This window comes from Pogona vitticeps, chromosome 2 (assembly GCF_051106095.1).
Source record: "Pogona vitticeps strain Pit_001003342236 chromosome 2, PviZW2.1, whole genome shotgun sequence".
Classification (NCBI taxonomy): Eukaryota; Metazoa; Chordata; class Lepidosauria; order Squamata; family Agamidae; genus Pogona; species Pogona vitticeps.
This window is the reverse complement of record NC_135784.1, coordinates 127,522,297-127,549,354: the sequence shown is the minus strand read 5'-3', so window position 1 is coordinate 127,549,354 and position 27,058 is coordinate 127,522,297. Positions and strand designations below refer to the sequence as shown.

The 27,058-nt window shown below is 43.4% G+C and overlaps 1 protein-coding gene across 11 annotated transcripts in view; it reads left to right on the top strand.

Moving 5' to 3' along the window:
• Positions 1–933: 933 nt before the first annotated feature.
• ARHGAP44 (Rho GTPase activating protein 44) overlaps positions 934–27,058 on the top strand; it is a 128,358-nt gene continuing 102,233 nt past the window's right edge. For 7 of the 11 annotated variants that reach the window (XM_072990398.2, XM_072990406.2, XM_072990399.2 and 4 more), the window contains exon 1: positions 1,783–1,974. In XM_072990398.2, coding sequence (XP_072846499.2) covers positions 1,922–1,974 — 53 coding nt within the window. In that variant the 5' untranslated portion in view covers positions 1,783–1,921. Of the gene's footprint in view, positions 984–1,782; positions 1,975–27,058 lie in introns of those variants that run through there. The other 4 variants (XM_078385915.1, XM_072990407.2, XM_078385918.1 and 1 more) reach the window with 4 other exon arrangements.

Below are 27,058 nucleotides of genomic sequence, written 5' to 3'. Positions count from 1 at the left end.
AGGGTATGGGGACTACCACTCTGAGGAAGCACTGCAACAGGAAATGAAGGCCTGCAATGAGGTCTCAGGGTTATCCCGGTGAGTGAAATGAAGATGTCTGCAGGTACAGATTTCTGGGCTGAAACCCCCAGAATTCTGAATGACCTGTCCTTAGTTGGATCGGCAGCACAGTAGCCAATTTCAGTGTTAAAAAGCAAATCATACAAATCCCACAATGCCCTGAGTTCAAAGCTCTGGGCCTGAAGTTTAGGGGACTCATGCAGCACACTGAACAGAAGAGCCCCATATGCAACAATATTAGCTTTTCACATTTGAAATACTACACGTTTTAATTTCTATAACAAGGATGAGGAAAACAGGCCTCCAGATCTTGTGGGACTGTGCTTTCCAGCACCCCTCAGCCACCGTTGCAATTAGCCATTTTAACATTTGACATGCAACATGATCTTGCACCCACTCCCTAATGAAGCATGGGTGTTAACCCCCCTCAAGAAGAAAAATGTGGTGTGCCCCCTTATGTTTTCAAAAAAGGGGGGCAGCAAATATGTCTAGCAGGGGTTGCCATTCATTTTTCTAACATTCACCAGCAGATGTAATCTAGATTTCAGTGCCCTCTAAAATGCTGGTGCTCAGGGGCTAAGCCTCAGTTGCTCCAACAGTATTACAGCCCTATTCCGTGTCAGCAAGAGCTGATACTAAGTCTAACAATACGGGGTGGGCTATACTGTAAGTTGCCCAGCCCCATCTTAAAGAGACTCTTCTCGGTCTACAACTACTAAAGTTACTACTTCAAGTAGCGCCTTGGCCAGAGTCTTCAGTTTTTCTTCCCCTCAAACAGGTCCCCTTGAGAAGCTGCACAAGTCTCCTTAAGGACATTTTTCAAGATTTTGGAACTGTATTTTTTCGGGAACTTAATTTCCAGCATCTGCCCATCAGCTGAGCTGTACTCCAGGAAAGCAACGGTCGCAGGATTTCGGCATTTGGTATGTATGGTGCAGCCGGGAGTCTGAGGGGACAAGCCCCGGCTGTGCGCGCACGCGGGCGCGTGTCCGGGTATGCACACAGCTGTTTCTCCTGTACTGCATCAGGAGAACGGGAACGAATTCGGATCGAGTCAAAGGAGCAGAGAAACAGCCTGTTTTTTTTTCCCCATCACAGCACCACCACTACCGATAGAATGAGGCTGCTTCTTTCTCTCAGTCTGAAGCTTACCATTTTCTGGCTCGGATGACTCTCCCCCCCCCCCCCCGCTAAAGGGACGCCTGCCTAGCGCTGACGCCTTCCCTCCCCCGCTCGCTCCCCATACACCCACCCACCCGGTCCACTCCCGGGAGCTCGGCTTCAGCTGCTCCACAGCGCCCCCACTCTTCGCACGTCGGAAAGAGACGGCGGGAAGGAGGGGGGGAACTACAGCTCCCGGCGCCCCAGGCTGGGCAGCCGCAGTTCGAGCCTCCGCTGCCGCCTTCCCTCTCCCCCCCCCCCCGACGCCCAAAGCGCAGCGAGGTGGGATCGCTGCTGAGCAGAGGGCACGGCATGGCTGGCCCGGCGTGGACCGGGAGGGTACACTGATCAGTCCAGGCCGGCGGGAGGGGTGCTTGCTGGGGGGGGGGGGGAAGCGCTGCGCTTAGCGAGCCAGCGAGCGGGCTGCGCACTCGGAGGATGCAGGCGGCTGCGATGTTGCTGGTCGGGGGCTGTCCCCCTCCTTTCTCGCCACCGCCGCCGCTGTTGCCGCTGCAGTGCTAAAAAAAAAAAAAAAATCCTCCATCACCTTCTACCTTGCAGAGGAAGGGCCATGTAACCGCCTTTGTCCGCCTCGTCTCCCCACCCCCGCCCCACAACCCGGGACAGCCGCCGATTTTTTTCCCCTCCCCGCCCTCCGCAAACCCCGCGCTGTCCTCTCGGGGCAAGAAAGGGCGCAACCATGAAGAAGCAATTCAACCGCATGCGGCAGCTCGCCAACCAGACCGTGGGCAGGTAAGCGCGGCGGCGGCGGCGGCGGCGGCCGGGGTGGGGGTGGGGAGAAAAGGAGGTTTGGGGGGAGAGGAAGAAATCCCCTTGCATCTGCCCGGGACGCCCCTTTTTGCCTCCACGGGCGGCGGCGTACCCTTGGGAGGAGTGCGGGGACTGAGCAGCCGGGACAGCTCGCTCACCGCCCGGCCCGCTTTCCCTCTTCCCTTAGGAGGGCTGCTGTAAGTCAGCGCTCTCCGGTACATGGTTGGGTTTGCCCGAGTTTCCTCGGTCACCGTTTGTGCGTTACCCCTCCTTCAGTTTCCTCAGGGTTTTCACTCCTCTTGCTGTTATCTCGGGGAGAAAGTGGTGGTGGCGGCGGCTGTGGGGCTTTGGGCACAGGCGGATGGTTGCTTCCCTTTCCCCAGGCCATGTTTATTGAGCTCTTGGCTTAGGAAAGGCAGGGCCCTCCCTCGGCTACCCCCTCAGGCCCTGACGCCCTCCACCTGAAACGCCCAGGTAGGTCCGGTGCCTGCTGAGCAGCTGGGCTCTGCCTTGGAAGGGATGCAGGAAGACTGCTGTATGTGAGCTACACCAGAGTGGCTGGGCTTCCTCCTTTTTTGCCTTAGCTGGATCAGAGCCGGTGGCTTATGCAACCCCAGATCTCTGGAAAGCATGGGAAGTCTGGCCAGGGGCCCTGGAGACCAGGCAGTGCCATTTGCAGATGGAGAGGCTGTGTGAGTTTAAGCCCATTTTGGAAAAGCTCTGCAGGCGGTAGCCGGTGAAACTGTGGCGTCCTATCCAGGGGTGTCTGATTATTGCCTAGCCTTAGTTGCCCTTTGTGGAAGAAGCAGGTGGAAACACACATTTGGGTTGACAAGCCACCCCCCCACCCCATCCTCTCACCTCCTCCCCTTTCTTGGAATAATTAGCTCAGGTCCCTGGGATAACTGGCTGTGGAGCCAGAGGTTAGGAGTTCATTTCTTCACTGTGCCTTCTTGATGAGATGATCTGTAGGGCCCTTTCCAGCTCTGCAGTGCTAAGATTACTATTGTCATATCCAGTGTTACTGCAGTGGTTGAGAGGTGATTTGCAAGTCTATGGGGAGAGGAGGCTTAGGAATGTTAAGGTGCTGCTTTTAAAAATCCCCTGTTTCTGTAAGCTTTCAAGCTCATCTCAGCATTTCCTGCTGCTTTGCCTGTAAGGATCAGCTGGCCATTGTGGAGCTGGCAGAGCTGGGTTTTGCTCAGCAGTCAGCTTTGGAAACAAGTACGGCTGAACCCCTTCTTAGCCTTGCTTTTGGGCAGTACCACTGCAAGCATCTTTCATTTCCCCCTGGTGTAGCTGTGCCAGGACTGGTTTGGAGTCATGAGGGCGCTGTGTAGGGTTTGATGTGCTGACAGGGCCTGTATCCAAAGCCTTGACTTGGTTTGTTGTGATTGTATAATTCTCAAAGGTTTTGCAATATGCAATTTGTTGAGAGTCTATCCTCTCACACACACACATGCACATGTGCACATGCACACACTGAATAATGCAGCATTTTGGGTGGAGCATGAGGAATATAAAGGGTCAGTGGAGATGAGAAGGATCTTGTGTAGCTTTCACAAAATGTAAAAAATCCCCACCTCCTCAAAAAATTATTCCGTAGGCCAGTTTCATTTGGCTTTGCAACCTATTTGTTTGAGTTGCATTTGTCTGTACTCCCCTGACAGCTGTAATGAGGGAAATAGCCAACACACTGAGCAATTCTGTGTCATGCTTGCAGGATGTCCAGATGGGCAGTGTATCGTTCATTTCTGCCAATCTCATGAGATGACATATATCCATCTTTGCATCCCTTCTGTTAGCAGCTGGAGTTTTGGCTTCCCCTGCAGCCTTGACTGATGGAATAGCTACTAAGAGTGTCCTCCAATAGTGTGCATGATTAGGAGTGTTTTTATTCCTTCCCCCTCCCCTAAAGAATGATAGCATTGCACTGAACCACAATTTTTTTGCTAGCTTGCCTTCCACTAAGTTCATTCAAACCTTCTTGAAAACTCTAGTCACGTAGGGTTTTTTTGGGGAGGGGGGGTTTGAATTGAGGAAGTAGCAATAAGAGCAGTGGCCCTGCTGTGCATATTATTTTTGAGTAATATGCCTGAAAGCAGTCCTCTTGTGTGCACCTCCCTCCTGTTGCTTTCATTGCTTAATTCATTGCAAATTTTGGGGAAATGCCTGTGCCCCTAAAATAATGAGGTGAGGTTGCTTATTTTTCTTTCTCTATAGGTCATTTTTGGAAAGGAGATCTTTTGCAGAGTGAGTGATTTGTGTGTGAAAGCAGGTGGCTGTTTAGCCAGAGGCACCTGTGTGTCTTGGTGGGGAGAGTGAGGCTCTGGTTTTGCCTTTGCTAGATCTGGCAATGGAACTGAGAAGCTTACAGGAATAATAGCAGCCAATTTGCTGAACAAATGACCTAGATTAGACATTGTAGTGGGAGGTGGCTTGAGTGGGACAGAGGGATGATGGGGAGAAATGGAGCAGTAGACTACGCAAAGGCCATGTGACATGTGATAAGTTGCTGCTATATCTCCCTTGATTATTGCACATCAAGGTGCCACTTTGGTCAGCTGTGAAACCACATCTTCCTGGAATCGTGAGCCAGAAATACGCCGCTAGTTTTCCTTCTAAGTCCGTGTCATTACTGAAGTTATGCAATATTTTTGCACACGCAATGGATGGCAAGCTTAAATGTTCTTCACACTTGTATAGTGCTGTGTGTCTGATTTTCAGCACAAGTAGCTCTTTTTAGGATGTGAGTAAATAAATACCAATTAAGTGTGGTGATCTTATTTATCCACCTAAGCCATGCATATTTGGCTTTCCCTTGTGTGGCAGCCTGGTCTTCTTCTTTTTTTAAAGGAACAAATGATGAGAATGGCAAGCTTTTTTTGGATCCACTGAAACCTCCAGCCAGCTGATGTGGTCAAAAGTCTTGGTTTAGTTCTCCACAGCTTTCAAAATTCTGAGCCAGAGTTTTGCAGTTGTAAAATGGGTTTAGAACTACTGAGATTTGAAATCCCAGCACATTTTAGCTTGTTCTCTTATTCATTTAACTGGCAGGGGGAGTCCTCATAGCTTTTATAATTTTCTCCACTGGAACTGTTTTGCAATAGTATGCCTCGTTTAAATATCAAATGCTTGAGGTTATGAGTGGGGAAAGGAATCCTGTTGCATTCTTGTCTTGTTTGTGGGTCCCCACAGGCATTTGGTTGGCCATTGTGGGAGCAAAATGCTGGTCTCTGCACTGATGCCTGAGTTTCCTATATATCGTAACATCTTGATAATAAGGATATTAATAGAAGAAGTCATGAGTATCTGACCATTGTGGATTAGTTTGGTGCCATTCATTTTTTAACCATCAAGAATCATAGAATTGTAAATTTGGAAGGGGCCATCAAGTCCAAACCCTTGCTTGATGCAGGAATACAAATCAAAAGTGGTTGTCTGAGTTCCTCTTGAATGCCTCCAGTGTTGGAGCACTCAGCACCTCTCGAGGTATTTGGTTCAGCAGGATATGGCTTAAACAAGATTCCTTATCCTGCATTTTGCAGTCACAAACAAGTCTCAAACATTGGCTGTGTTAAAGCCTCAGCACACAGCAGTGCTAGATATGGAGTGGTGGAGGAGGATTGTGTTTATTTGGAATCAGCAGGCTTTTTTAATTTGTTTTCTTCCATGGAAGTAGGATGTGTGGTAGATAACCTTATGGCCCCTAGACTGCTTGCAATGCAAAGGTGTTGGTGAAACTGCCATTGTGAGTTAATGTGACAACTTGGCTGATGCTGCAAACAGAGCTGGAGGTGAATATAGGACAGTGATGGCGAATCTTTTTGAGCCCGAGTACCCAAATTGAAAAAACAGAACAAAACAAACAAACAAACAACAACCCAGCGGGTGGCGGCGGAAGGGGGAATCCCAGGCATGGAGGTGCCTCCAGACCCCACTCTGGATCCGCCTCCAGTCGTGCCCAACCCTGCCATTGCCTCTAGCTTGGCTGAGCCACCAGTGCCAGCTGCTCCGGATCTTGGCCCGCTGCCTCTCAAGGCGCTAGCACTGCGGCTGCAGCCTCCTCCTCAGGTTTGGCTGCTGGGAGTAGTGATCCAACAACCTATGGCTCGTGTGGCCATAAAGAGGGCTCTGCGTGCCAGCTGTGACATGTGTGCCATAGGTTTGCCATCGCTGATATAGGATGTTGGAGAGGCTGCGGTGGTTCATGTTGACTGGGACAAATGGTTTAATTACCTGGTAATGCAATGCGAATGAGTGTTTTTGGCATCTTCTCTGTAATATGGAATGACAGACGCTAATTAATGGGACAGAAGGCTTCTGTTGCACTGCTTTTTTCTACCTTGAAGTTTACTCAAGGTCTCATCCTAAGCATCTTCAGCACTTATTAATTTGATAGTAGCCAGGGCCTTGCTCTTGACATGTCAGTAAATTAACTGCCCCCCCCTTTCAGGGGTTGGGATTTCCCAGAGACTTTTGTTCAAAATATTGCCTTGGCCATACTGGCAGGGAATGATGGAAAGGCAAACAAATCTGGAGAGGTCCGCATTAAAGAAGACTTCTCTAGGTGGAATCACGTTTCCTTTCCTGGCTATATACCTCATCATGAATGTGGTACAGTATGATGAAATAGCTCACCACAATCCTTTAACTGTCTACTTAGAAGTAAATCCTGTTGCATTCCAAGGACCTGATTGCCAGGCTAAAACTTTATTGGTTTACTAGGTTTTCTTTTAAAAGGGACTATTCTTGTACAGTATTCTGTTTTTAATGTGTTTTTAATACTGCTTTTATGTATATATTTTTATATATTTATTTAATTCTTTTTTTAAAGCTATTGTAATACTTTATTGTTTCAGCGTTTAATATTGTTTCTTTTAATACTGTAAGCTGCCTTGGATCCTTTTAGGAGAAAGGTAGTATATAAACAATTTATATAAATAAATACATTCCCTTGCACCCTTCACATTTTAAAATCAGTGTTGGGAAGGGATATAGAGTCATAAAGAATTTAATCGTGGTTTAGATTTCATTTTATTTTTAGGAAGTAATATGTGTCATATTTTTTATCATTTTTAAAAAAACTTTTTAAAAGTCATTTCCTCACAGTACACTCCCTGAAAGCATACTATCATTTCCTTTTTTAAAAAGGTTACAAAAGGATTAAACAAATTTATGGAAGATAGTTCTATTATTGCTTGCCAGTTAGCAGAATAATTAATCTCTGTGTGCTGAAGCACTATTCTTTTAATTGCCAGATGCTGTAAAGAGATAACAGGATGGGATAGCTGTTGCTGTCATGTCGTGCTTAGGCTGATACAAATTCAACATTCCCGAACTGGGTATATTTCCTCTCATTTCCAGAATAAATTCCGTTTGCCCACCTAAGCAGTGTTTAACACAGGGTTCACTCTTAAACGTTTCAGGCCAGGCAGAGGCCTAGGTTTAGAGCTGAAAGAGCCTTGGTGGTGGGCCATATCTTTCAGGAAAGAGATGGGGTAGAATAAAATCTTGATGATTTTTTGGGATGTCTCAATAGTATGTGATACTCATTGGGTATTGTTGTGATCTGTCTTCCTGCTCATGTTCCAGTAGGGAGAGTGAGCAAGGCAAGATGCAGTCTTCAATGGATGGAGCTTCTAGCAGGGAATGGAGTTTATCTGGGACATATCCTGAATCCTTTGTGGACAAGATTAAGCCTTTAGGCTGAAGATTCACCATGCCTCATCTAGACCAGTGGTTCTTAACCTTTGTTACTCGGATGTTTTTGAAATGCAACTCCCAGAAACCCCAGCCAGCACAGTTGGTGATGAAGGCTTCTGGGAGTTGCAGTCCAAAACTCCTGAGTAACCCAAGGTTAAGAACCAGTGATCTAGACCAGTGGTTCTTAACCTTGGGTTACTCAGGTGTTTTTGGACTGCAACTCCCAGAAGCCTTTACCACCAGCTGTGCTGGCTGGGGTTTCTGGGAGTTGTAGTTCAAAAACACCTCAGTAACCCAAGGTTAAGAACCACTGGTCTAGACTGAGTTACATTACATGACTTCTGAGGGACCTGTGCTGACTGTTTAATTCACTACTAAGCCCAAGTCAAGATGCCGATTTAGCCCGCTTAGGACTCAAATAGCTAGAAAAACAGTTTTTTCTTATGTCATCTTGCTTAAGCAGAGGAGGCACTTCTGCAAATTTCACTAGTGAAAAAAAAGCATGATGCATGTACGAAAGCGAACATGTAGGCAGCTCTGATCCTCCAGATGTTTTTGGCATGCAGCTTCTGTGAGCCTTCGATATTTTGTCTTAGACTGATGGAAGATGAAATCCAAAAAAATCTGAAGAACTTAAGTCATCCACTTCAGTTATGATGAAGGGACTTTTTGTATGATCATACCCCAACTTTGGAATGCCCACTTGAGTAAGATACATTTGATGCCAGTGCTACATTCATTTTGGCAACAGATATTAAGAAATCTTATATTTTTAGCTGCTCATATAATTTGATTCCTCTCAGTTTTCCTATATTGGTCATTTTTTATGTTTTAATACTGAACTATTCTCACATTTTTACATGTACTCCTCTGAAATCGGTGCCATTTATCAATTCTGATCATTTATCTTTTCTTAAAATAAATGGGTAAAATAACCAGATTTTGAAATCATGGTCTTAATTCTGGTTTCATATCTTAGTTACAAGAAAATCATGGTTAATCTGTACTGCTTACTGGAAATGAAAGTTGCTCCAGAAGTGGCATTGAGATAAAGGGGAAGCATGCAGTACTGTGTGGCTCAGTGCATCGCTCCTGTTTCCTTAGTGGAAATGAAATCCTGCTAATTTTTCAAAGAAATAGCCATGTTATTCTGTGCAAGCATATTAGACAAAAAACACACAAAATGTGCTAAGTCACTTATTTTTTTTCTATGGAAGTAGGCTGTTATATTTTGACAGCCAGTTCTGGTTGTCCCTGAGGGCATCAGGCTGGTCAATACTAGATGTAAAGTATGAGATTAGGTAGTCTTCTAGTTAATTTTCATTGCTGTGTGCTTACTCAGTAGCAAAGTGTGTTGGTGGAATTGAGGCCAGACTGGCTCCATCTTTGCTGTCCTTCTGCAAGCAGGCAAAGACCTTTCTCTTCAAGCCAGATTTCACTTAATTACTGGCTGCCTAAGTGGGGTTCTTAAATAGATTCTTGTGCCTTCCTGCTTTCAATGTGTGCCTTTTGTTTGCTGTCTCTTACTGCGGTATTTGTTTGATCCTTTTTAGTATTTATATACTTCTTGTTTTTGTCTTGAACAAATTTTGTCTTTGAATGATGTAAGCCTCCTTGGGTCCTTCTTAATAACAAAGGCAGGGTAGAGATGTTTTAAATAAATAAATGTAATTTTTTTGCAGTTTGCTATTTCAGCCCATTTCTTCACATGGATGATGAAATTACTTTTGGTCAAAATCACCTTGCTTTAAAAAATGGAGGAGGGAAGGGTTTCCCCTTCACTCATCCATCCATCCAGTAGTGAGTTGACCTATGTTTGCCCTCTCAGAGAACACCAGAGTAAGAGGTTTGGGTTGATGCTTCTTGAGGCTGTTCCTATCTCTTGTCTTGCATAAGCACCACCATTCATTTTGTTTTTTTTTCCAGATGAGAGTGTTTAGCCATCTTGTTATCCTTCCCATAGAAATGTCTGCTTCAAACAAGGAAGAAATATTTGTGTATAGAGTTGGAGGTGGTAGCACAGCTTGTGGTCGGTCATATGGTGGGACTGAATATATCTCTTCTCCACCTCTACCCATCCACCTTCGCCTCCACATATTTTCTGTTTTTCAGGCTCTAATTGTGCACTAAGCAGACATCTTCACTGAGCTATGAATAAAAGATGTCCAAAAGAAGACACTGGGTGAGCTTTTCCTGAGGGTTGAACTCTTACAATCAAGAAAAACTGCTTATTGTTTCTCAGTAATTTTGTTTCTCAAAGCATCAGAGGATGCTTCTTTGGCCATCACAAATCTCTTTCAAATATCAGCTTACTAACAATAAATGTGGCAAGAAGCCCAGTCAGTCTGTCAATCAGTATGTCTTTATCTTTCTTGTTTCTTGTTCTTTTCTTCTTGGACTGAAATAGATTTTTTCACCCATTCTTGCATTTCTTGAGCTTTCTTCTTTTGAAATATTAGAGTAAGGTTGTGACTTGGGCTATAAAAAGAAGATGGAGAGATGAAGGCAGTAGAAGCTGTTAAATTAATTCACATTCTTTTAGCAGTATGTATTCAAAAAATAGGCTCATCCTTCTGGAAGGGTGGTAATTCTTCTCCCTCTCTACTACGCTTATTAAGTCCATAGAATGAAAGTAGCAGCGGGTAATCTACATTGCAATTTCAACTTTCATATGAAAATATGCTTGCCAGATAGTTTACTTACATCTGACCTTATCTGCTGAAAACAGAGGTGAGAAGAGTAATAAACAATACAGAGAAGAATTGTTTTGCTGTCACTCTCCCTTTGTGCTCTAAGGCTGGATTTGGTCCTGGTGAAAAAGAATCTTGGTGAGTTTTAATATGTTGCAAGCAGCTGCTGTAGCATTTAACCATCTCAATTAAGAGTGGGAATTTGCTCTGGAGATAAGCTGTGGGTTGCTAACTCATTTCTTAACCATGGATAAGTGGGTCCTGTCATAATCAGATGTTTTAAAGGTAGACTGCTTTTCCTTCTAGCCTGGCATTATCTGTACTTACTGGGAGTGGCTGTCCTGAATCTCAAACAGGAGGTCTTCTCTTTCCACTGCTGTGTCACCCTTCTAAATGGAGATGGCAGGAATCAAGCCTGAGACTGTGTGGGCAAGACACATGCACTGTCAATAAGCTGTGCCTTCTCTTCTTTGCCTCACTTGCACTAGCCATTAGATGTTGAACTACCAAATGGGCGGTATCAATATCAGTGTTATTTCCTCGTGACAAACCTCTCAGAGGCATCTGTAGGTTGATCACATGGGAGCTACATGGACCATTGATCTGATCCAAAGTGGCAATTCTCTGCATTGTTATGACTTATTTTTGATGTGTCTCATTGATGCCCCCAGAGGTCTGCCTCCTATCACTGTCTGATTAATTTATAGTGCTGCCTTTTGGAGAAGAGATGTTTGAATATTGACTGAGTGTAGTTTTAAGAAAACAAAAGCTCTGTGTGTGTGTGTGTGTGTGCATGTGTGCGTGCTTTTGAGATATCCTTTTCAGGGCTATAAAGCTTTGAAGCCTAAGGAAAGATGTGTTTTTTTGTTTTGTTTTTTGCTGAAATAGGATTTTCTTTCTTTCTTCTTTCCGTTTGGTTTGCAAATTGAGAGAATACTGTAAGCAAGAAAATGTTGAACCTGGATGTTAAAAGAAGGTATAGAGGAGTTCTTAGAAAAGGGAGGAAATAGAGAAAATGGGATGTTGATGAAGGGAATACAATGGAGGTTCCCCAGACTACGCTTATGAAGGAGGTATAGATCAGAAAGCTTGCTCATCAGGGAACTGATCCAGCAGCATTCCTGCTCATGGCCAGCTGTCATCTGGAAGACCTTTTGTCCAGGGGAGTTGCTTGAATGCAAGGCTCTAGGCATGTTTGTGGAGTGGAAGGAAAGGGTTCTTTTCTTGCCCAGAAGAACATGAATAGCCAAGAATAATCTGGGTGTGGTGCTCATCGCTAGTGAATGAATTCTCAAGCTAAGTGCTTATTGGATGCCGCATTTCCCACTTCATGTTCTGCCCATGTTTTGATGAACATGCAGCACTCTAAGCAGTGTCAACCATCAGTGTTTTAGAATGGCAGAGTCAGACTTTTGTCAGGAGTTCTTCTGGCTTCTGAGGGGCATTATTTCTTCAGTGGAAGGACATGCTCTCAATTTTGGTTCTCCATGAGAGAGGTTTTCTTGCCCTTTAAGAATCACAAATGTTAAGTGACATATGAAAGCAGCGGGGAGATTCAGTTTTTGTCAGTCTTCCTACTGTAATGATGCTTCCTCTGTTAAAAGTTTGGGGTGCGGGTTGCTGTCAATTTTTTCTTGGTTTGCTGACCTTGATCAGAAGACTATAGCTGTTCTGCTAATTCTTGTTCCCTTATTTACAAATTGCTGCTCTTCTGTTGAATCTTGTTTCCTTATTTACAGTGGAGATTAACTTCTGAGCTCTCATCTCCAGTGGATTATGCAGTCCTTTTTAAAGTGTGCGAGTCATTTATTCCTGGCTGTACTGTTCTTCATGTAATATAAAAACATACAAAACTATCTAACACTGAAGCAAGTATGTGGGCCATATAGTCCAGTATTGTCAACACTGACTGCCAATAGCTCTCCAGGATTTGGGGCAGGCTTCTTTCTTAGCCCTGTTTGCAATTGCCAGCCATTCAGCTTGGGACAGTCTAATCATGTGCACTACCTATTAGCTACAGCTGTCTTCCTAATATACTGGTTCCATCCCTAGCAGGTATAATGACAATCCTTTGCATGATCTATGAGCCCCACACGCTGTAGCCTTTCCTCATGAAGGAGGTGCCCCAGCCCAGTCATCATTTTAGTTGGTCTCTTCTGCACCTTTTCCAGTTCCATGATGTCATTTTTAAGGTGCAGCAACCAGAACTGTATGCAATACTCCAGGTGTAGCCTTATAATGGCATTATAATGTTGGCTGTTTTATTTTCAATCCCCCTTTTAATGATACTTGTATAATTTAATGATATGGGTATAGTGATAATCGCTGAAAATATGTACTTCGTTTTTATTTTTATATATTTTTAACACTGAAGGTTAAAAGAAATTCCAGGAAATGTGCCTACACCCTCTCTACATTAAAGCTATCAGACTTCTTTGTCTTTATGCTTCTTCATGCCCTTCTCTTTCAACCATAATTTTAGAAGATCACCGCAAGAGAGAGGGCTTCCTAATTGGTGTCCCCATAGTAGTTTTGGGATGATCACCTGAATAATACCGCCTGCCATCTTTCTCATTTTTTGCAGTGCATATTGTCTTGTTGCACAGTTTAACTTTTTGTAATCTGTGGTGTGTTTTATGAAATTTTGCTGGACTTTTTTGGTCAGCTGGTTTTTAGTTTCTTGTGGATATGCCTGTGTTTCTTTTGTGTTTTAACTATACCGTGTCAAGAGAGACTTTGTCTATGGGAGGTTCAAGACATTTGGAAAAATATATCCTGGTAGAGAGTTGTTGTTGCCTTAATTTGCAATGTATGTGTTCCTCCTCAGGGCCTGATCTCTCAAATAAATAAAGACTTTATTTCCTGGCCACTATGTATTGTTCAGGTTGTCTGGAATTGGCTGTAACAAGAAGGGGATAGTAATCAAACCACTTGTTAACAGTTTAGTTCATTCAACCACACCCTCTTTCTAATTCTTCTTTGCTTCTGAGTTCCTCAGATCTTGTCCTTGGTCACTTACTGGAGTAATTGGTCCTGGAGGAAAGTACAACCACCTCCAGCTGCAAAAAGTACTGTAGTATGATTCTGTCGGAAATATAGGCTTCCTCTCATGATTATGCTTTGAAAATTGGGACAGTGGAAATGTAAGACACCCCTCTCAATATTTCCTCATTTTCTTCTTTTAAATGAAAATGATAAAACCTGTGATCAAATATTTATGGCTGAATGTAATGAGAATTGTATGTCCAGATTTGAATGTAAAATGCAAATGCTTTCTCTCTGCCCTGGGGATACTGCAGACATAGCTGCAGTGAGCATGTACAAATTAGCAGCTGTCTGAAAGTAGGTAGACAAGGAGTAAACAGGGAACCCCTCAGGGATACTTCCAGGCAAATAAGTTTCTCTTCCGAGAAACAGCAGCAAGAGTACCTTGACTCTGGAGGGAACTCTCAACAGCCAGCCACAGTTTTTACCACCACCATTATAAATAATGGCAAGGGTAGTCTATGGGGAGGGGACTTTGATTTGAACCTTTGCTAAGGTGGTAGAATGGCAAACTCCTTCAGCCATTAGAGGTGGATTCTAACTGAGATTAAATTGAGTGGTAGCTTGCTTTTGCTAAAACACAATTTCCTTTTTCTTCCCTTCAAGGAAATACCCAGTAATTATATGGAAGATGCTGGCTGGATAGCTCAGTGGTTTAGGTATTTGGCTACATAGCCAGAGGTTGGGAATTTGATTTCCCTGCTGTGCCTGTGGGGAGGAGAGCCAGCCTGTGAGGCCCTGGGCAAGCTGAACTGTCTCAGGATGCCCTCAGAAGAAGGGTAAACCACTTCTGAGTACTGTCTACCTAAAAAAAACCTGGAAAAGGGGTTTCCATAAGTCAGAATTGACTTGACAGCACATGATGATGATTTTTATATAGAATATAAAAGGTGGAAGAAATTGCCAAAGTGGGAAGATTATAACCACAGTGATTTTGTTTTGCATTGAAACAGTTCCTCTACACCAGCTTCCCACCACCAGCACTGTGGTGCCCATCAGATGCCTTGGTAGCAACGTACTAATTTTCAGCCATGCTGGGCTCTGCCTCTAGTGTGCAACTCCACCCCTGTAGGGTGTGCGTGCAAGTCCACCCTGCTGCATGCATGTGATTGCTGTGCAGAGAAGGAAGGGAGCTGCGTGCAGGGAGGCAGAGATTTGCATGCACGTGTCGAGTTTAGAGGGAACCTTGCTTGGTAGAAGTATGGTAGAAGCTGTTGTCCAACAACAAGATGTTTTGATCTTCTGCTCCCAGAAGTCCTAGTCTGTATATCCAAGAGTTCAAGTAGCTGAAGAACTAAAACTTGACAACCACTGTATTAGATGGATCAGTCTTTATCAACCTGTGTACTGTCCCAGAGAGCTCACTTACCATGACTTTGTTGGAGATCAAATAAGCAGGTAATTTTGCCTCTAAACTGACTACTTGTTGAACCTGGGCAATGTGCTGTTTTGTTCTCTGGAAGACATCAGTTGCTCTTGCCTGAGACTGAGATTTAGTGCCTTGCTGAGTGAGACTTATGGTCTAAGAAAGTGTAAGTAATGCATGCAAAAGCCAGACTCAGTTGTGTATAGTGTACATGGTGCCTTTTTCTTGAATTAACTACATATCAACATACAGAAGGCAAATATTGCCCATATTTTTGGTGTAGGGAGAGTGATAGGGGTCAGGGATAAAAGGGTCAAAACCTTAACACCCTCATCCTTCACAAACTATCTCATACTAACCTGGGGAGCATATTGTAATTGGGGTATGCAGTCCAGTTCACTGTTTATTTTCTTCACTTTTGGAATCAGTTTTAGACTACAGTGGTGCCCCGCATGACGACAATAATCCGTTCCGGGAAAATCCCTGTTAAGCGAAATCATTGTCATGTGAAAAGCCTTTCCCCATTGGAATGCATTGAAACCCATTTAATGTGTTCCAATGGGGAAATTACCTTGTCGTCCAGTGAAGATCGCCCATAGGGAAGCCATTTTCCAAGCGCCGATCAGCTGTTAAAATGGCTGCCCTGCGAAGCATGCGTCTGGAAAACACAGGGCAGCCATTTTAGGAACCCAACAATCAGCTGTAAAGATCGTTGTCTTGCGGATAAATGGTCTGTGAAGCACGGACCTAATCGATGTCCAGCGGAATTCCCCCATAGGAATGACTGTTTTGCTAATCGCTATAGTGATCGCAAAAAGTCATCGTCCTGCAGTTTCGTCGTACAGCGGGGCCGTTGTCTAGCGAGGTACCATTGTATTGGTATTTCCACAGAGAGGAGGGTAAGATGTCAAAAAGCTCCTTTGCTTTTCTCTCCTTGACTCCTCCCCTCCATTGCATCTATATTGTCTCACTTTTCTGTCTGTGAAAGCAGATTTGCTTCAGTCCATAAGTCATCTTTGCAAGTTACCCTGCAGATATTAATTTAAAGGCACACATGTCTCCTAATGGCTGCAGACCCATAGGAATTTTCTTGTCAAGTCTGTATGCATCAAGGCTCACAGAGTCACTCCTTTAAATAAATCATCCACTTCAATAATTGATGGGAAGAAACCATGGTAAAAACCTTGTACAGAGAGCTGGGGGTAGAAGAGGGGCCTGCAACTTTAGCTTTTGATTCTGCTGAAGATGAGAATATGAGCTATAACAAGGATGGTTCATCTTAACAGACTTATTGGAGGAAGTCACAGGCTGAGCCCGTTGTGAACCAGATATGGCTGGGGAGAGCTGGGATGTTGTATATATGAATCTGATGATGAATTTAACAAGCTTTCTGCAGGGTGAACAGCTCTTTTTGCTAAATCAAGGTGGACTCTGCTAGGCTTAATGTTTGAAATGAGGTTGGCCAACTCTATGGTACACACAGAGAGAAGGGATGTAAGTCCTCACTTGTCTCATCCTTTCAGGTGAAGACAAGGAACAGCAAAATTATTTTCTTCACCCATCAAGGTATTGCACTATTTTGTAGCTCTCTCTACAAGAAGGAGAACCTGTCAGAAAGCCATTTTTGTGCAAATTATGCAAAATTGCCCATAAAATGTTTTAATATAAATAATGCTTTCTAGCAGTAGTGGCAATTTTCAATAATTTAAAACCTTCCCCTCCTGCCTCAGAGTCATAACAGCTTCCTGACAGGGTGGATAAAAACCAATGCTTTTTTAAAAAAATTATCAAATTGATTTAAATCATGATTTGAATGAAAAAATGAATATTTTTATTTTTAGAATAATTTTTTATTTAAATCCGTTTTATTTAAATCAAATCCACCTTACTTACTGACAATGAAAAGGATTACTCAGGGGCCTCTGAGGACCAGGGATATGAGGAGCAAGTATTTAATTTCCCCAAAACTGCCTCAGTTGATGTCATTAGCTTTAGGTTGCAGACAGAATCTTGGCCAATGTCTTACATATTTATTCATATCTCCATGGCAGTTGGAATCATGACCCAGGTAAGGGCAAGCAGACAATTGACAAAGTAACAATGCGTGTTTAAAACAAAATTACTGTCCTGGTGTTAATTACTTGAAATTGCAGGCCATAGGCATGGTGAGAACCTGTATTTGGCAGTCACAGAAACACCACGAGATGTTTTGGGGGCAGAGGTCATAGTATGTCAAAGAAGACTATTCTCTACTCACGAAGAGTAGGGTTGTGTATGCTACATTGAGTTTGTTGAAGAAAAGCAAGGCGCAAGTGTAACAAACAAGGATATACATTTGCATCAGTTGGAGGAGCAGAGATCACTGGCAGAAAGGTACTGGAGGTGAGGGAATTCCTGCCATATGTTCGTGCTGTATGCGGAAGGGTATGGGAGGCTAGCATAGGGTTTGGAAGAGAGGTGTCTCTTGATTCTGTTCCCTTCTGTGCTATGGAGGACACATCCCTTCCATGAACTCGAGCTGTTGTAGTACTTGTTCATGTAAACATTTGATCTGTAACACCAGCCAGAACTATGGAGTTGGAGGAAAATGACAGCCTTATTCCTGCATTAGCCTCATGACATGTTATGGTTGGAAAAGGTGTGCCCCTGGTGTGACCTTTAAAATAAACTATTGACAACAGTTTTTAGGACTCCTTGAAGCAATATGTTCAGGTTTATGTTGTAAAGTCTGGCAAGTGGTAGGAATTTTTGCAGCACATCGTTAGCCAAAAAGCAAAGTCTGACTGTTGATTACTACTGTATTTGGCTTTGCAGCAAGAGTAGTCATGAGTCTCAGCCCAGAGATATTGTATTAAGCATGTGTATCTATCTGTCTCTGTATTTATACACATACGGAAATGTGAGTACTCATGTATATATGAGTGTATGAAAACAGATATAGATGTATAGATAACCTAGATAAACTGCTGCTGCTAGCTTTTCAGGATGTGCAGCCTTCCCAAGGGGAAAGCTATGTCGGCAGCCCAGAGCAATGCTCCGTGGTCCTTTGACAGGCTTTAGGGATTATAGGGATAATGTGCCTGAGCTTCTGTGATTGATTCTATTGCATCAACTTGAGAACAAAAAGTGCCTGCATAAAAATGGATATGCCTGAGTCTCCGTGTCTTAAAGGGATTTCTGCTGCTACAGAATATTACAATGTCATAAGAATTTGATGACTGTGTTTTTGTTGGCATGCACTCTCTTGGCTGTAGTGGAAGCACTTTATATCTTGCTAAGTTTGTGCCTCCTAACCAGTCAGAATCAGAAGGAAGGGTTTAGGAGGTGCTTTGGAAAGCCACAAAGTGGCATAGGCACAACCATTGTAAGTCCTATTCTTGCTCCTTGCGCATCGTAGCTGCAGTGTTGCACAGGCAATCATTTGTCTGGATTCCCTGTTTGCTGTTGGAGTCCTTGATTTGGCTTCAGACTGAAATTGTCATTTGCTGTGAAGCACTTGAGCAATTGCGGGAATCTAACATGTGACTGCCCCAGAAAAACTTCCCTCCCTCTGCGAAAGTTAAATTTTTAAACAGCATTATATTGGAGTAAGTCGATCTAACCCTTGTGTGACATTTTTCAAGAGTTCACTCTTTCTGGGCCTGTTTTCTGAGAGTTCTTTTTTCATAATTCTGATATACTGATAAACTACGTTTGTGTGCTGGATAGGATATTTAAAGGTATATCCTGCCATTGACAAGTAGGTCTGCCCATTGTTGCCTGGTGCATTCTTACTTTCCCCCAGTATCTCCCTTGTTTCTAATCTTTTTCTTCCTGTTTCCTTTGTTATTAGGTTGCTTTTTATTACAGTTACAGTGCATGCTGACTTTGAAAAGGTTTGAGAGAATGGAGTACCTCATTAAAAATTTGCTCATTTTTCCCCCAGAACAACAATATTTTTATTAATGACTTGGATGAGGGAGTGCAGGGAATGCTTGTCAAATTTGCAGATGATACAAAATTGGGCAGCATAGCTAATACCCTAGAAGACAGAAACAAAATTCAAAATGACCTTGATAGGATGGAGCACTGGGCCAAAAGCAACAGAATGAAATTCAACAGGGCTAAGTGCAAAGTTCTGTACCTCGGAAAAAGAAACCAATTGCATAATTACAAGATGGGGGATACCTGGCTCAGCAAAACTATGAGCAAGAAGGATCTTGAAATTGTTGTAGATCACAAACTAAAGATGAGCCAACAGTGTGATGTGGGTATAAAAAGGACAAACGCTATTTTAGGCTGCATTAATAGAAATATAGTTTCCAAATACCGCAAGGTGCTAGTCCCCCTCTATTCAGCAGTGGTTAGGCCTCATCTTGAGTGTTGTGTCCAGTTCTGGACACCACACTTCAAGAAGGGTGCTAACAAATTGGAACAAGTTCAAAGGAGAGTGAAAAGGATTATCAGGGGGCTAGAAACGAAGGCTTATGAGGAAAGGCTGAAAGAATTGGGCATGTTTAGCCTTGAAAAAAGACTGAGGGGTGATATGATAGCACTTTTCAAATATTTGAAAGGCTGTCATACAGAGGAGGGGCAAGATCTGTTCTCAGTTATTCCAGAGTGGAGGGGACGCAACAGTGGGCTCAAGTTAAAGGGAAACAGATTTTGGTTGAATATCAGGAAAAACTTCCTAACTGTTAGAGCAGTGTGACAGTGGAACCAGTTACCTTGGGAACTAGAGAGTGTTCCAACGTTGGAGGCATTCAAGAAAAACTTGGATAATCACCTGGCAGATATGCTTTGACTGTATTCCTGCACTGAGCAGGGGTTTGGACTTGATGGCCTTATAGGCCCCTTCCAACTTCACTTTTCTATAATTCTATGAACAACACCTGGAAATTGAAGCTGTAATTAGCAAATCTGTGTGGTCTGAGGTTTGGACTATGCCTTTCCCCTTCCATGCATTCTGGAATATATTATTGGGGAGAAAATAGCTGGTGTCCTAATTTCTATGTCTTTCTGTTTCCTCCTTGCCAGTGTTTCATAACAGAGAATAAAAGTGCTCCCTGGACCTCAGGGGAAGCCATATTCCTAAAACAAGAGTATATTGGTTATGCCCCTTTCCCATAAGTCTAATAATCATCTTGAATGTTGCTCCCCTTTTCTTCCCAGCCTCTTTTGCCCCCAATCTGTTTCTCTGAATCCAAAGGCTCTTATAATGAAGTCACGATATCTATTATCCTATACAAGTCACACATTTGTAGAATATTTGGGATTTTTGGTGAATGCAATTTCTTTAGCAGGAATGACCAGAAAATGGTTTTCATGTGGCTCGCAGCCATGTAAGCATTTTTAATATATGTTTAGCCCATCCAACCATAAAACTTTGGTAACAGTACCAGAACTAGAAACATAAAAGTGTAGAATGGAAATAACTATGTCAAATGTAAAGTTATTCAGTAATGCCTTGAGTCTACTCTAAAACAGTGGTGGTAAGTTCCCTTTTGGGGCTGGAAGGACCATTTTTTGGCTGAGTTGGCAAATCATAGAATAATGGATTTTGAAGGGGCCTATAAGGCCATTAAATCCAACCCCCTGCTCAGTGTGGGAATCCACATCAGATCTGACAGATGATGGTCCGTCTCCCATAAATGCTTATGAACTGCAACTCCCATCAATGCGTTGCAGTTCAATAACAGCTGGCGGATTACACTTTGCCCACCTCCATAGTTTACATACCGGTAGCTCTGACTGCTCTTGAGATATGGCAAAGTAACATGTAGAGTTGAAGAGGCAATGTGCCCAACATTTGCATTTTGTGCTGGAGGAGGGGCTTTTAGGGACATTTTGATGCTGGTCTGCATAAAATATTTAAAGTACAGCACCATCCCTGTCAATGTCTTGCTGGCAACATGTATTCAGAGCTGCAGCCTCTTGGGACACACAGCAATTCATGACTCTAATGTATATTTCATGCTCCTGTAGTGCTTTCTCTAGTAAGAGGCATACCAGAAAAGGAAAAACGTGGGTGTTAAAATGCCAGGCTGAGCCAGAGAGATACTCCTTCCATACATTTAGATGCTATGCTTAGAAGTCTGAGTTTTTAGAAGGCTGAAATGGAGGAGTCGCTAACCTGGCTGTGATGTGGGCTGTCCTGCTTAACCTTGCCTTTCCACAGCTGTTTCGGGAATTAAAACCTACTCTACTGACAAGGAAAAATAGGTCTGCTTGAGAGGATTCTTCTTGCCCCCCCCCCCAGTGGTTTGTTGCAGCTCAGAAGATGGAGGAATGTTGCAGTTCTTCACTATAAAGTTTATTCCGGCTTGTTGAAGGGGGAATAGGAATGCTGGCAAGGCTCCTTCCATGGTTGTCTTATGATGTTACTCTTCAGGGTTGAATCTGAGGAGACAGAAGCTTGAAGTCCGCCAAAGCCCCTCAGTATTGTCTAGGAGAGAATGATAAATGCTAGCCCAAAAGCTTATTGTATGCTTTGCCTTCCTTAAAAATCCGTGAAATATCCAACTTTGTCCTACTGTCTTGGTATGCCAGTCACAACAAATGTGGTGAACACAGGAGTTCTTAAAGGAGAGTACTGGATGTGGGTGGGGAATGGAGCTCCTGGGAGGGATAGAATTTTGAGAGTGGTGTACAGTAGTTCTCTTGCTTGCCTCTGTCCTTACTCTCTACATGACCCAAACTCAAGGAAGCTTAATATTTCAAGAAATACAGCAGGCTCAGGGAGAATATGTGGCTCTTGCACACGTTGGGTTTCAGCTCCAATACGCCCTAGCCGATAGTGATGGATGATAGTTAATTAATATCAAGAATATTGCACACTCTCCCCCAAGCCTTGAGCTATGGAAAGCCTTTCCCATTATACTGAACCACGCTGAACTACTCTGAGTGATCATATCCCCACCACCACCACAAAAAAAGTGTCATCTTGCCTTAATTTGAAAAGTGGGATGGGTTGGGGTCTGGAAGAGCAGCTGTTTTGTTCACACAGAATTGCAGTTTTAGAAATACTCTTTCCTTTTCTTCTCTCATGTCAATGTTGGAATGGCACCACCCTCCATACATCTTCCCCTGTGACAGCCAGCCGCATGGAAGTCTGTTTAAGAATCTTGGGGTCTTTAGTTCATCTGTCTCTTTGCTTGAAGCAAACAAACAGAGAGAGAGAGAATAACACACCAGCTTGTATTGTATTTTGCTGATAGAGAACTGTTGTTGCTGTTAGAAGAGAACAAGACCAGAAAAGCTGTAAAACATTCAGGGGTGAATTCTCAAAGAAATCTGCACTGAGTGGACATTTATGCACTTCCCTGTACTGTACATTTGAAGCATTTTACCCGTGCCTGGTGTGTTCTGGGTTTTTATTTTTTTAATGTATGATTAGCTGCAAACACAAGCCAGGAGCTGGAGACCCATAGGACTGCTATAAAGTCCATCTTGTTTCTGCCTCTGGAATGGTTCAGGGTATATTAACCTCAAAATCACCACTTCTGCTTGCCCATAACACTGGAGCTATGTCTTGGTGACACTGTGTGGCCTACTAAGAAGTTAGTGATAGTAGGGGAATCCACTTCTGGCCAATTCTGGTGGGACTTAGCCTTCTACATGGTCCATGTCCTTGACCCTAGAAGTAGCTTTTCTAATAGCCCCTCCCTCTCTATCACTGGGTCTTTCCCTTCCTCCCTCCCTCCCTCCTCCTGTTCATTAATTAATTCATTCATTCATTCATTCATTCATTCATTCATTCATTCATTCATTTTTTCTTTCTTCTCACTATTTGTTCTTCATGTTAAATTGCTAACAGCTGATAAACAGCTGCATTATCTTTCTTTTGCACACGAGCAAGGGTGACATTGGGAGCATTCATTCCTAAGACATCATGATGCTGAGCTAACCAGAAGAAAGGCTTGGCTGTGCTGCGTGTGTGCGTGTGTGTGTGTGTGTGTGTGCGTGCGTGCGTGCGTGCGTGCGTGCGTGTGTGTGTGTGTGTCAGTCATCCTGGTAGTGGATGTTTCCTTGGTGGTTCATACTGTATAAGGCTGCATGATTTGTTTTTCATGGCTACATTTTCTTTTGTTTTATCAATTGATCCATCTACCTAGGGTGTGTGGTATGCACCATGCTGGAGCTGGATTTGTTTCTTGCCTGTTGAATTCCTGAGAAGCTGAGCAACCTTGAACATGCTGTTTTCTCTTTGAAGCCATTTCTCTCTCCCCTCCTTTCTCGACTTTCCCTTCTCCTCTCTTTCCTTTTTGAGTGATGCAGAGCATGTTGGTGGGGATTTGCTCTCTCTCATCCACAATCCAAGAAATCTACATGTACCATGCTGTTCTTTCTCCAGCTTTTACCTAAGGCATCAACTTCCCCCTCTCTCTGAAGGTCATGGACCTATCCATTCCAAAAATACTTGATTTGAATCTCAAGATCTGAAGTGTCTTACAAATATCTTTGAGGAAGAGGAGAAGGAGGATATATGGGGTGGCACAGAAGGATGATTCAGCTTGACAGTGTATCTTTGTTAGGGTTTTATTCTTCTTGTGTGGTGTGCAGGCTCTGAAGGTTGCTATGACATTTCACATTCTCTAAGAGATGGGGGACTGCACTGGTAGTTCAGAACAGTATGCCTTAATGTTAGCATGTTAATGTTTTGAAAGCCTCTGGGTAGTAAGTAGCATGCGGCTGTGACCTGAACTGATGTCTTGCTCTGTAGCAGTTTCCAGGGAGTGTTGCAAAAGCTCCAAATATGGCAGAATGGCTTAAAAATTATACCTGTGACTGTATTTCTCAGCTAAGCACATGTGCGCTAAATTTGGAATTCTGAAAAGACAAAACATTTCGGACCTAAGAACCTGAGTGGCCCAAAGGCTCCCAAGAATTCCCACGTAGTAAAACAGACATATTTTTAACTTGGAGAGGGAGATGATAGAATTGAGGCCTCTGTGTGTGTGTGTGTGTGGTAGGCCATCTAGTTCAATATCTTGCTTGATACAGGGAATCCAGAGCTACAACATCCCCAACAGATGGGTGCTCAGCCTCTGCTTGAGAGCTGCTACCAAGGAAGAGGCCACCATCCTGCCAGGTAAATGGCTCCTTTGGTGATTTACTATTATAACTAATGTTTATCTTAAAGCCATCCTCCTATAATTTAGGACCTCTACTGTGTGACAGGTCTTCAGAAGAGAATGATTGGATCTCACCGAGTCTTCTCTTTGCCAGGCCAAACCTGTGCAGTTTCTTTGGTCTTTTGCACAGAGGGCTTGTTTCCCATAGCACATGGGGAAAGTTACTTGTTTGGATCACAACTCCCATAATCTCCATGCCAAGTATCAGCCTATCACTACAGCCATGCTGGCTGGGGGATTCTGGGTCTTGTAGTTAGAAAAGTAACTTTTCCAAGCTTTACTGAACTTGCCTTCAGTACCCTCCCATTCTGACTTGTCTGCACCCTTTTTGAATTGAGCGCAACACTGGGAGGAACAGGGAGGACTTGCAGCTTGCAAAACAAATGGAATGGATAGCTCTTAATATCTCCTGGAAAATCCAGAATTTTAAAGTTGGCCTGATGTAGGAAACCAGTGTTCACTGAAGGAGACAATGAGGAGGCTTAGAGTGTCTGAACATCATCTGTGTCCTGGGACTGATATTTGAGGTGTCCCAGGACATACATACAGTACATTTTTGTAATGGGCTGTTATTTGTGCCTAACAGGTCTGCTCTATGACATCTTTGCCACCTTTGTCAAGTAATGGCTTAATAATTTGAAAAACTGGGTGATACCACTCACTTGAAACTATGAGAGCTGAATTATTAAGAGCAATAAAATACTTACTTAAAATTTATTGGTACTTAAGACATTTAACAGAAGGAGAAGCAGAGTGAGAGAGGAAGAGAGGGAGAAAGAGAGAGGGGGGGACTTAATATGGTTTTGAATCCTGGTGTGAAATTTTTAACAGGGTTTGCAGAAAAATAATCAAAGACCAGAAAGTTATGGTAGGAATTGGTTATTTTAGAGGTGAGCAGAGAGCACTTCGTGATTACAGCAGTAGTATGACAGGTGACAAGAGGACTAGAAGACATGAAGACTACCTGTATTTGTTGCGTGCAGTAATTTAGCAAAGTGCATCCTGTGGCTTCCAACTCCCCCCCCCCCATTTCCCCATGACTGTTTGGAGACACTGTTTACATATTGGTTAATGGTAATATGGAAGTAGCTATTTTTGATAGGGTTGGTGGTAAAAGAGTAACAAGGACAAGGCAGGTTCACAAAGCAGTAGGGCATAGAAAAAAAGATATGAAATACGAATCTATTATCCTGAGCACACCATAGTATTATGTGGGATCTTGTGCTTCTGTATCCACAATTCAAAATCCCAGAAAATGGCTCAATATTTTTGTACAGTATTGTGCCTGCATTGCCAGCAGGGAAAAAGATTCTGAGCTATACATAGCAAAGGGGAGTCTGAATGTTGACAACATTTATAGTCAGAATGGTCTACAGCAGTGGTTCTTAACCTTTTCCTTACAATGTACCCCCTTTAAATATATTTTGTTGCCACAGACCACCAAGACTTAAGATTTAAAACCTTAAAGTGCATCAAATATTTATTTAAAGTTTATCACAAAGGGTTTCATCGACAGATATTCCTTGTTACAACAGCAACACTTTTTAAGATGACTGGAAGAAGCTTCATTTTGCTTTGAACAGGATGCACCCTCATCAACAGCATCAATTCTTTATGTTTCAGATTCAGCCAGTGGTCCATTCTGAGGTTCAGCCAAAATGTATTGTAATGAAATTCACTGAGATAGCATTGAAAAGTTAATTTAGTCAAGAATAACCAAACAGTTTGATTAGCAGAAATTGAAGAAGAAACACAGTCACAAAGTCTGTCCAGACACTCACTCACATTGACACTGACTGACTGACTCTCCCCACGGCTTCTGACTTTCTGCGCAGTAGCAAGAAATGTCACGTGAAGTCTTGTCAGCTACTCAGCATCATTCACTTGCATATTTTCACAGTGTGCAGAAATGTGTAGGCATGCTTCAGTCTCGAGCGACTATGGAAATGTGCTCTGAATGTCTTGGAACAATGGCTGGTGTGGCTAAGAAGGCCAATACGAGAGTGGCAATCCCTTTCACACTGAAGACAAATACAATTTGTCCCCCGTCCAGCTCCCTGATTTTGCTGGTTTCAGGGCTGCCTCTTTGCCTCGGCCTGCTGGACAAGGGTCTCTTCAAATTGGGAGAGGCCATGCTGCACTGCCTGCTCCAGGCTGAACGCTCAGATGTCAAGGTTTCCCATCTGTTGAGGTCCATTCCTAAGGCCTTCAGATCCCGCTTGCAGATATCTTGTGCCAAAATATTTTGTAGGGCTGTTTTTGGACTTAATGAAATTGTGATGCAAAGGTGGGAGTAAGTGCAACACATACAATGGAGAAACATATACACCCTTTAACCTCTCAGGTAAACTAATGCCTGTTCCACAGATACAAACTAGAAAACTATATTCTAGTTTCCAAATCCTTTCCTTGGGGTAGGCAACCTGAGGGGGGAAAAAGCTGTAATGGTATATGCGTAGAAAGCAGGGGAGCTTTGTCCAGCCCTCTTCAGCTGTGGTTGTATTTGTGGTTTAGACTGTAACTTATTTTGCACTGGGCTTTTTTTCTTTCTCACAAAATCACATTCACGTTGCAGAGGATCAGACTGTTTGGAGGGCTCTGTGCCACTACATTCCACAGAGGAGAAAGCTTTTCTTTTGGGTTGCCCTTTGTGAACCTTTGCCTGAGAAATCTGGCAGGCTGAAAACTCAGAGGTAGAACACTAGTCAGAGCCTTGCATTGTTTTAAATCTGCAAAGCAGTCCCTTACCATGAGCTTGGTGGCCGATTAATACGCCACAATTCATGTTTGGAACTCTTAGCAGTATTGCATAACCAAGGTTTCAAATCCCTGCCCGGAGAACTTGCACCTCTCCCAACACAGTCCCCCCTCCTCTCACGATATTAAGTGCCCAATGAGTGTAACTTTTGTTGCAGCTGTGGGGAGGGATCATAGACTCTTCTGCAGTCATCTTTTCCGAGGGAAGATGAGCATCTGGTCACCTCTGTCACTTCTACCAGCCTTCCTCCACTTGTTGTGGGAGTTCCCCGTGGGCTGTGCACAACAGACTGGGTTGGGCCCTTTCTCTCTTTCCCTCTCAGATTAAGAATTTGTATGCAGGGTACCCAGGTTTGTATTACACTGTCCCAGGGGATTTCTGTTGTTGC